At 39.8% G+C, this 10,920-nt stretch overlaps 1 protein-coding gene across 1 annotated transcript; it reads right to left on the bottom strand.

The window, feature by feature from the left end:
* Positions 1-7,640: 7,640 nt before the first annotated feature.
* LOC121244394 (amino acid permease 3-like) lies at positions 7,641-10,275 on the bottom strand. Its single transcript, XM_041142458.1, has 6 exons — positions 9,801-10,275; positions 9,433-9,666; positions 9,235-9,328; positions 8,905-9,119; positions 8,665-8,804; positions 7,641-8,564 (listed from the first exon to the last, which is right to left on the bottom strand). Exons 1-6 carry the CDS (start codon positions 9,928-9,930, stop codon positions 7,911-7,913), a joined length of 1,467 nt encoding a protein of 488 aa, XP_040998392.1. The 5' UTR covers positions 9,931-10,275; the 3' UTR covers positions 7,641-7,910.
* Positions 10,276-10,920: the final 645 nt, after the last annotated feature.

Consider the following 10,920-nt stretch of genomic DNA (forward strand, 5'->3'; position numbering starts at 1 on the left):
AGGCCCAATCAGCGTCACAATAAATGGAGAGCTGGGTGGATGAGTCAGGTCTGATTTGTAGACCAAAGTCGATGAAAAATTTCAGATAGCAGAGAATTCGCTTCACAGCCGACCAGTGTATCTCAGTGGGTTTATGCATGAACTGGCAAACTTTGTTAACTGCATAAGAGATGTCCGGACGAGTCAGTGATAAGTATTGTAAAGCACCAACCACACTGCGATATTGTGAAGGGTCTGCACAGGGGGCACCATCAAACAAAGAAAGTTGCTGCGAGGATGACATTGGCGACAACACAGGCTTTGCTGCTACCATATTTGTGCGCTGGAGAATGTTATAAATATATTGTCTTTGGGAGAGAAAAAGACCAGAAAAAGTTCTGGAGGCTTCAATACCCAAGAAGAAGCTGATGGGGCCTAAGTCTTTCACTGCAAACTCACTACTAAGATTTTGGATGAGGTGAGATATGGCCTGTGAACTGGAGCCTGTGATCACAATATCGTCAACATAGACAAGTAGGAACAATTGAACCGAGTCTGTGGTATAGATGAAGAGTGACGTGTCTGAGCCTGAAGTGATAAAACTCAAGGTGAGAAGATAGTCACTAAGTCTGGAATACCAGGCACGCGGTGCCTGCTTCAAACCATAAAGAGCTTTATGAAGCTTGCAAACGTGAGTTGGGAAGTTGGTGTCCACGTAGCCGATGGGTTGGTGCATGTAAACATCCTTAGCAAGCAGTCCGTGAAGGAATGCATTTTAGATGTCAATTTGATGTATTTCCCAGTTGTGAGACACGGCAATGCTGAGAACTAGTCTGATTGTTGGAGGCTTGACAACCGGGCTGAAGGTGTCATTGAAGTCAATACCTTGCTGTTGGTGGTATCCCTTAGCCACTAATCGGGCCTTTCGTCTGTCAAGAGTGCCGTCTGATCTCTTTTTAGTTTTAAGAACCCACAGAGAGCCAACAACATTCATGTCGGGACGAGCAGGGACCAGCGACCAAGTGCCATTTTTCATTAGAGCAGAGAACTCTTCATCCATGGCAGACCTCCATTCAGCATATTTGCTAGCCTCAATGTAACTAGAAGGAGCTTCAGGCACAGAACACACAGTGAGTAAAGTTTTTGGAAGAGGATAACGGACTGTACCATTTATGAAGGATTTCGGCTTGACAATTTAATTCTCTGAACGAGTCGTCATTTGATGAGGGCGAGCCGCGGGAACTTCAACAGCAACGGCAAGAGTAGAAGGACCATGAGCTGTAGGTGAAGAGGAGCAATCGGTTGGAGAAGAGGGAGGGGTAGTCGCAGAGTGTAAGTTAGAGAGAGTAGGTGGGGATGATATCATGGCATGATCTGGGATGAGAGGTGAATAAGTGTTTGTGTGTGGTCCCGATTGGGGGTTAATGAGAAAAGGTAAGTATGTCGTGTCGGCTTGGGATGAATTGGTCTAAAGGGATGCAGGTGGTAGTTGAGCAAAAGGGAATACGTGTTCATCAAAGACCACGTGTTGAGACACAATGATTCTGCCTGTGGATGGATGAAGACATTTATATCCTCTATGCATATTGCTGAGGCCCAGAAACACATTGTTTGGAGCGGAAGTCGAGCTTATGATTATTAAAGGGACGAAGAAATGGGTAGCATGCACAGCCGAAAACATGCATAAGGGAAAAATCTGGATCACGAGCAAACAATTGTTGCAGAGGTGTCGTATCCAGAGGAGTGGTGGGTAGTCGATTTATGAGGTAAGTGGCCATTAAAAACGCATGATCCCAAAAAGAAAGGGGAACCGAACTGTGAGCTAGAATTGACAAACCAATTTCGACAATATGACGGTGTTTTCGTTCGATAGAACCGTTTTCTTGAGACGTGTGAGGGCAAGAGACACGATGTTGGATACCGTTGGCTTCAAAATGTCTATGAAGAGAACGATATTCACCTCCCCAATCGGTTTGAACAGACTTGATTTTGCAGTTAAGTTGTCTTTCAACAAGTTTTTGAAAAGAACAAAATACTTTGTAAACATCAGATTTTTGTGGAATAGGATAAAGCCAAGTGTATTTGCTGTAATGATCAAAGAAAGACACATAAAATTTATTTCCACTAGTCGACATAACGGGGGAAAGACCCCAAACATCTGAGAAAATTAGTTCAAGAGGAGAGGTTGAAGAGGAAGTAGAAACTGGAAATGGAAGGCGGTGACTTTTTCCCTGTTGACAGTTGGAGCAAATGGTAGGAGTTTTATTTGTTGATACTGGAAGAAAGAACTGAGAAACAAGATGACGAACAATTTGGTATGACGGATGTCCCATTCGAGAGTGCCACATTTCAAGAGGAACACGTTGACAAGTGAAGGATTGTCGTTGAGTGGAAGATGAGACATCAGATGGGAAGGGATAAAGTCCGTTCTTAGTCTTGCCGTGTAGTAAAATGTTCCCGCTGGTTTCGTCCTTCACCAAAAAATAAGAGGAGTGAAACTCAATAAAAACATTATTGTCATTAGTAAATTGACTAACAGAAATGAGGTTCTTTTGAATATGAGGCACATGTAAGAGATGTGGTAAATTAAATGAGTGTGAAGCAGTATGCAATTTGCATGAACCAATGTTTTGGATTTTTAAACCTGCCCCATCTCCAACTTGTATCTGGTCACCACCTGTATACGGCTCAGAATGAATATTGAGATGCTAAAATTCATTGGTGAGATGATTGGTAGACCCAGTGTCAGGATACCAGTTTGCATCAGAAGTGGATTGCTGATTAGTCAAAGTACGCTGTCATGGTGGGAGGAGTTCCTTGATATGCCTGATCAAAACGATGGTAACACTGGATGGCAGTATGGCCTGTTTTACCACAAACTTGGCAGAGTGGTCGAGAGGAGGTTTGTTGGCCAGGTCCGCCTTTGTTACGTCCAGTGCGTCCACAACCCCGAAAATTATTTTGCTGATAAGGCTGTTGTGGAGGTCGAAGATGACTAGAATGTTGCTGCTGTGGAGAGAAAGATTGCTGCTGAGAAAACTGTTTGCCTCCTCGAGGTCGAAAGCCGTCAGAACGTGTAGCAGTATTAACAGAACCAATAGTTGATTCAAGAGCTGAGTTGTGATGTTCCAGCCGCAACTCAAAATTGAGAAGATGACTGAAGAGATCTTCTTTGCTCATCGGGTCTGACCGAGTAATGATAGCAGTGACAATTGCATCATAGGTGGAGTCGAGTCCACCCAGTAAATAGGATTGAAATTCATGAGGTAGCAATGACTCACCAATAGTAGCTAAAGTGTCGGCAAGAGTCTTGATCTTCTGAAAATAATCAGAGATTGATTGATTTCCTTTTTTTTATGACAGAGAGGATTTGTCTGGTTTGCATTGCACGGGCACGGGAATGGGAGGAGAAAATAGTCTCCAAGGCGACCCAAACTTCTCTGGAGGTGGAGATCCCCACCATTTGAGCCAGAATATTTTCAGACAAGGAAGAGACCAGTGTGCTTAGCACCACTTGATCTTGATCAAACCAGATAGTGTAATTGGGGTTGGGTATTTGGGAAGGGACAGCTTCAGACGTTGCTGTCGCAGGGTTGGTAATATGAGTGGGTGGCTGGGTTATGGAACCATCAACATAGCCGAAAAGCCTTTGCCCAAGTAAGTAAGGTTCAATTTGAGCTTTCCACAATAGATAATTGTCTTTGGTAAGTTTAATGGTGACAAGGCTGTGAATACTAACAAGAGTGACTGTAGTGGAAGCCATTTGAGAGGGAAAAAAAAAAGATAGAGGTCACTTTAATTCTCTAATACCATGAAACAAGAGGCTAAAACTGGGAGTAATTCTGCATAATGCAGCAGAGTTGAGTGTCACCTTTTTATATATAACATATTCTATACAAGGCAAATATCAAAAAGTAAACTACAAATCAATAGCCTAATATTATGGACAAGATACACGGATAACCGTTGCACTGATTGCTCCTGAATATAATGGTCCAAGTTTCCAAAACTAGGCAGAGCATTATTCCTTAGAATCAGGGACAGTTGTATCAGTGGAGATTTCCTCAACACTTTTCAATACACTTTTCTTCCTTAGGTGAAACTTCATTTTATGTTCTGGGATGGATGAGCTTAATTTCTCTCTATTTACTTATTTTTTTATGAATGCAATATATAAATATGTTCATTGATTTCCTCAATTTCCATTTACTCATTTATAGTCTGAAATGGTGCATTCCGGGGGACTTTGTTGCCATTCTATTCCCTGTACTGCTTTGGCCTTCAGAGCTCGACGTATTCACGAGCATTGGTTATATATTTTTTTTCTTCGCAAGTAATAGACTTCATTAATAAACCAGGATATACAAGCAACGTATGTAGACTAGAAAATAATTATACAGGAGGATCCGGTATTGGGTATTTTATTTTTCTCTAATTTCTACAAGCAACAAAATGGTGTAGTCTTCTCATTGAATGCCCACACATGCCTCATGACAAGTCTTTGGTATTATTAAATGGTTTGTGGTTTAATCTCCCGAGGTAGTATAGCTAACAAAAGTGCTAGCTGGTCTACCAGTCAAAGAAACCATTCTGCATTAGTTTTTCATTAAACTCAATCACCAGGAACAATCTGCCAATTCATATGAAAAGTTTGTAAATATTTATGAAGTGTCTATCACATGATCTGAATATGATTCTTTTGTTAACCATATGTCTACTGTTGCGCTATTTCTCATCTGATCTAATAATTCTTCATTCTCAGTGGGAAAGTACATATAGAAATTATCATCCTCTTTTTTCCCCTCGACAACTATTGCTGCATCTTGTTACGTGCTGGTTTTCATTCTTGATTTGATTTGATTCTAATACAGGAAGCTTGGAAGAAGTTCAATGTGGAGGAACTTTCTTAGATACCTCTGGTGATTTGTTCACTTTGTGTTTTTGTAACACATTGGATTGCAGTTTCAAGTTCCCCTTTGGCCAAGGAAGAGGCAGTGCTTTACCAGTAGAATTGCTATTCAGCCAGTTTTTAAACACTGCCCCTGCCTGCAGGATGCCCGATAAGGTATACTCGGAATCTAATGTAAGATAAATGTCTTTTGGGAAGTCATGTAAAATAATGCTGATACATGAAGTTTGTAGGAAACTCAGGGTTTACAGGATACATGCCCCCATTAAGATTGAATCCAACATCCCAATTGTTCTTATGCTAGAATCTTTTGTTCCCACGGTAAAGCTGCAGTCTTAACATTTTATTTGCGAGTATGAATGTCACTTGTATCAAGATTCTTAAGCAGCCCAAAACTGGCCATTGAGCTTATGATTTATTGTGTTATCCATATGCTGCTTATGTATGCACATATCTCACTATATTGCATCACCTTGAGGTGAGGTCACAAGTTGGCAAGATGATAAATTCATATGGAATAAAAATATAAAATCATGGTTTAATTCAAACGTATACTCGATGTAGCTTCACTTTGCTAATTTATTAAAAGCAAAAGGGCAAAGTTAGGCACAATACAAAACTCATGATCTGTGCCTTGTCTTGCTCTAGCATTAACGACTCATGTTTGGCACTAAAAGAATTCTTTTAGCCACATCCGATGGTTACCACCAAACGCCTACCACTTACCTCCGGCTGCCGATTGGCCACTTTCCTCCCACTCCACTACAATCAGACATATCAAAGCATGCATGTGTGTATATACATCAATAATATGTTGGGGGTGTCAATAAGCGAACTTGTAAATGGATTTTTTCTTTATGCTGTGCATGGGAAACGTGCAGAAAATATTTCAACAATGTGTCATGAGCACTTTGTGGTAAGGCCTGAGGTGTCTGCTTACTGATCAGGAATCGCCAAATTAAAGGGTAGCGATCGTTAGTTTCTTTCCCCCAAGAGATTGTGTTTGTATGTGCGAGTATTAGAGCATGTGAAAAATAAAAGGAAAAAAAAAATACCAGACCAGCTGGCTGAGATCTTAAACCCAAGAACTTTCTCTTTTTCATTTACTGAAAAGGTTTAGCTGTTTAGTGTTTAGCATGGTGATAAGATTTTTTCTTTTTCTTTTTCCAGCATGATCCCGAAGAAAAAGTGGTAGGAAATTAAGTGCTAAACAGCTAAACCTTTTCAGCAAATGCTCCATTTCTTTACTTGAACTTAAAACATAACCATGATCTGTTTCGTATATTTCCTTTATATCATCGTGGCTCAGATACTTGCACCAGTTACTCAATGAACATGGAGTTGACTGTTGAGTAAGTAGTGCTGCACATGTTTCAAGATTCAGCACTCACTTGAACGGCTGTCTTGGTTTGCCATTTCTTTCTAATTCTTTCCTAGTACACACTGCCTTTCTGGGTGTTCAGTTGGGACTAAAAGAAGGTCATTGTCCCCATGGAAAAGTAGTATCCCTAAAAGGAAAAAAAGTTTTCTAGGTGTGCTATTTTCCATATATGGATATCATTTTCAAGTGGTATTTTTCCGCCACCATTACTCTTTAGTGGTGGTGGGGCATCTCATTCTGATGGATGGTTGGTTAATGGCTGCTGAAGCTGATCCGTCTCTTACTGTTAGTGGTTCTAACCCACATCTTGGATACTCCTACAAGGGTTGTCATAACTTTACTTATGGTTTCTATCTAGCTAGTCCCATACCTTACCATCAGATCAATTGTGCATTGGATGGTCTTGATTGTCTATACCGCTTCCCTTTATTTATCAGTGAAGAAATAAGCGGTGCACCTTCAATGGTGCTCATGAAGGTGCCGTATCTGTATATTTATGTACGTTGGCCATCTGATGGGACCTTTATATTGTAAACATTGAACTGCAGTCGGATTTGCAGTAAGATTCATTAATCACCATTCACTGCCAATTGGTACTAAGACTTAGCATCATATGGTTTAAACCACGACATGGTTGAATCCCCACCAACAGAGGCTAGGCCAATGAAAAAATGCTACTCTACTTGGCGTTGCAGACTTGCAGTCACATCCCTTTTTTACATGCTTTATTTGATGCTGCATTGGATATTCTGCTTTTTGAGTTCACCTCTCTTAAGATATAAAGTAAATGATAAAATCTCTTTCTTCCCAACCGCTTAAATCTTTGGGATAAGTGGTGATATTCTGCTGGCTCAATTGCAGTGGTTGTTGTTATCTTCATTCTGATAAGCCCTTCAAGACCAGCTACTAAGATGAAGTTCAATGCTATCACATTTGATGAATAACATGAATCGGTCATTGTGATCGATTTCAATAATTGTTATTATTATTATTGTTATTTTACTGCTAGGAGTTCAACACTAGCCAGTGTCTTGGATACTCCTGTAAAAGGATCATAGTGATGCTTATGGTCTCAAGCTATTTTGGTGGTGGTATAGAGTGGATGGACTTGATGCCATGTTCCGCTGTTTAGTTGTCAGTGGTGAATATAACATTTGCACTTTCATACATAGGTACCAATTCTTCCATGTATGTATATATGAATATAACATAATCTTGTGCAAGTGATATGCCACTTTTCATCCAGAATTTGTTATACTACATCGTTTGATGTTGCACAGTTTAAATGGCTTTTTATATCAACTTGTTTAATCGGGAATGAAAATATTGAGGATGAAAGAACAACATTTGAGATACTAGTCTGAAGAAATGATAAGCTTTGTTTAACTTCTTCATCGTGGATATATATTGAGAAAACTGGGGTTAAATTCCAAATACATAAATAGGGTCCCGCCTTTCTTTTCTTCAATAACAGTTCCGAAAAAAAAAAAAAACAGAAGTCTACTGAGGAACAACCATGATAGTTAACAACACCCATTTCAGTTTGTTAAGACCATGAACAAGAACTGAAATCCCAAACATCAATTCCTTCCTTGCTTTAGATCAATTGGTCAGAAATGGTGACAGCATTAAATTTCAACCTTAGTAGGTGGTCGAGAAGGGCTTATAAGACTTAAGATCAAGAACAACCCCTGCAATTGAACCAGCTGCAGCAGTTATGCTGATGATGAGGCATGCGACACTCAGGATTTGAAGGCAAAGCCATTTTGTGCTCCACTTTGGTATCTTCTTTTGGGCTATATACATCTCCACAGGGAAGTAAACTGTGAGAGGCCAAAATCCTAAAGCCCCAAGAAGTGCAACCACATCATTAAAGAATGGTAGCAGCATTGATATCACAGTGGTTATGATAACAAAAATTGTCCTAAAAACCAGCCGGAAGAGGTTGAGCCTGAAGGAATGAAAACCGGGGATTGGGATTCTGATTTCTTTGGTGATGAATTGACTGTCAGGGAATCTCTCTTGTGCGTTTTTCTCAATGAAGGCAAAAAGGGGTTGGCAAAAAACTTGGTATGCACCAACAAGGTGGATTACTATGGCAGCATTTGCTATGTCCAGCAGCCAATATGGGTTATAGAAGCCGAAACCAGTGAGGAGGTTTCCAGGGGAGAGATCCCCAAAAGCAGCATAACCCATGCAGCCACAAAGCATGTAGAAAAGGGTTGTGACACCAACGCTAACTAGGGTGGCCTTCTTCATTGTCTTGGCCTCTGATGGTGGGGATTTCACTGTGTCCTGTTTTAAACCAGTACAAGTTAGTTCAAAATCCAACAACTCCTCTCGTTTACAAGGAGAAAAGACCGTTGTTGCTCATAAATCTCTAACAGAAATATACCTGGATTTCGATGAGGATCATGGAGTAGGAGTATGCAAAAGCGATGTCTCCGAGTGCTTGGAAGCTCCTCCATATCTTTTGTGTTTGAGTCACATAGCCAATGCTTATTCCAGTCATAGTTCCCCTGAACTTTCCAGTTTCTGGTGTTTGAGCAATCAAAAAAACAAAACACCAAGTCGGTAAATAAGTTAAGATTCAGGAAAATGAAAAAAATTTAAGGCATAAAGCAGTAACATGGACCTGCTACTTTTGCGATGCCGAGGCCAAGACCAATTGTTGAATAAGTGAAGGACATCACAGCTGCGACGATGGAGAGCCACCACAACTGATCAAAGTCGGGAATTTGGGAGAAAACTATTTCAACGACTCCAAATGCAATCATATATGGGTTGCTGTTAATTTGGCATGGATTCTCGCCTTGACTACTGTGGAAACAGTTAGACCTTTTGATTGCCCTGTTCCATCAAGAGTTAAAATACCCATTAGTGTCCCATAGACAGTTCCAAAATCCCATCTATATATATATATATATATATATATATATATGTATATATATGATTTCAAACTTACATCATGCTTATGGATGATGCTATTGTGTAGCCAATGGCAACTCCGAAAAGGTTCAAGTACTGGACTAGTCCACATATCTTAACCATCGCTCCACCTAAAAAATCAAAACCCACAAAAAGATTAAGATTTAAAACATCAACAAAAGCAACCGCATACCATATTAATTTATTTGGAGAAACTAAAACATAGCAAAATTACCCAGGTTTGATCGCACAGCATCCGTGTAGGTATAGTTTCTCTTGCCAGTGGCAGGGTCCCCGGAACGATAACATGCAGAGAGGAGGGTGGAAGTGTAGTAAGTCACGAAGGAGAACAAGAACATGACAGCAGGACCAGCAACCCATCCCAACTGAGCTGTGGCCCAGGCCAAGGACAGAACCCCAGACCCGATCACAGCTGTTATTATGTGAGCACTAGCAGTCCAAACAGTCCCTGAATCATGACAAACAGAGAGTTAGTGACAAACACATTCAACTCCAAACTACTTTTTGGTTAGCATTTTTGGGGAAAGCAGTTTTGAAATTTTAATGGAAGAATGATAGAAAGATTATGCTGAAGTAATTTACCAGTTCGCTTGATACGGCCATCGTCGTCGAACCACTTGGAGCCACCTTGCTGATTTACGTCGACGGAGACGTTGAAAACTTGGTTGTGGGGATTGGGAAGGTGGTTCTTTGTAGCAGTGTTCCCAGCCATCTTTGTTCAGGAAAGGGAGCCAACACAGACGAGCCTTTTTTCTATGAGATCCAAAAGAATTAAGAACGTTTGAGTTTGCGCACCGTGTAACATGCAAATCTACGAAGTTAAAAAAGGGTCTTTTCTGTGATTGTCAGTATGTAATGGTTTTATCTCTGATACTGAGATTGACACACCCCCCAAGAGTCACAGAAATCCAAAGATTTTCAGATTTCAGAGGGGTGTAGTTTCAAAAGAGAGAAGAGATTTGAGGTCGTGTCTCAGACTGATCTCTTGCAGACTTGCAGTTGAGCAGTGAATTGAATTTTGGGGAATGGGAGTGGGGTATATATAATTATTATTATATATAGCTGGAGCCTGGAGCTTGCTGCTACGTGTGGTAGGCGAAAAAAATAAACTAGACTTCTATAGTTCTATATTAATTGAATGAATAATAGTACGGTAAGAGGTCTATTTAGAGTGAAACAAGTGAAATAAGGAATTATTCGAATCAAATTAATATATATATCAACATAATCTAGATAGTATTTTAATTAAAGTGATATACATTTACATTCCCTGAGTTTGAAAAAAGATCACGAAGTTGATAGGGTTGATGAGTAGATCAACATAATCCATAGTATTCTAATTAAAGTGGTATACATTTACATTCCCTGAGTTTGAAAAAAGATCACGAAGTTGATCGGGTTGATGAGATTTTATAAAAGAGAAATGATGTTTATAGTAGTACGTAAATGCCGTAAAATCATTTTAAAAAAATTAAATAAATTTGGATCTACGTAAAAAAAATTAATTTTTTAATAATAAATTTTACTATTTTTCAAAACAATTTCACGACTTCCACCTATTTTCCGCGTTCCTCGCACACAAAATACCCAGGGCCACCTCTTTGACTCAAACCAGCTTCAATTTTATCTCCTCTCCTCTTTTTCTTTTCTTTTCTTTTTATTTCGTGCAGTTGGCTTATTGACAAATATAATATATTTTTTA

Source organism: Juglans microcarpa x Juglans regia, chromosome 8S, assembly GCF_004785595.1.
Source record: "Juglans microcarpa x Juglans regia isolate MS1-56 chromosome 8S, Jm3101_v1.0, whole genome shotgun sequence".
Lineage (NCBI taxonomy): Eukaryota > Viridiplantae > Streptophyta > Magnoliopsida > Fagales > Juglandaceae > Juglans > Juglans microcarpa x Juglans regia.

Excerpts from the sequence above, each read along its gene's own strand:
- LOC121244394 (XM_041142458.1), bottom strand. The coding sequence starts at position 9,930 with ATGGCTGGGAACACTGCTACAAAGAACCACCTTCCCAATCCCCACAAC. Across the intron at positions 9,120-9,234 it reads GCATCATCCATAAGCATGAT|GGCAATCAAAAGGTCTAACT; the intron begins GTAAGTTTGAAA and ends TTGATGGAACAG. Across the intron at positions 8,565-8,664 it reads TGATCCTCATCGAAATCCAG|GACACAGTGAAATCCCCACC; the intron begins GTATATTTCTGT and ends GGTTTAAAACAG.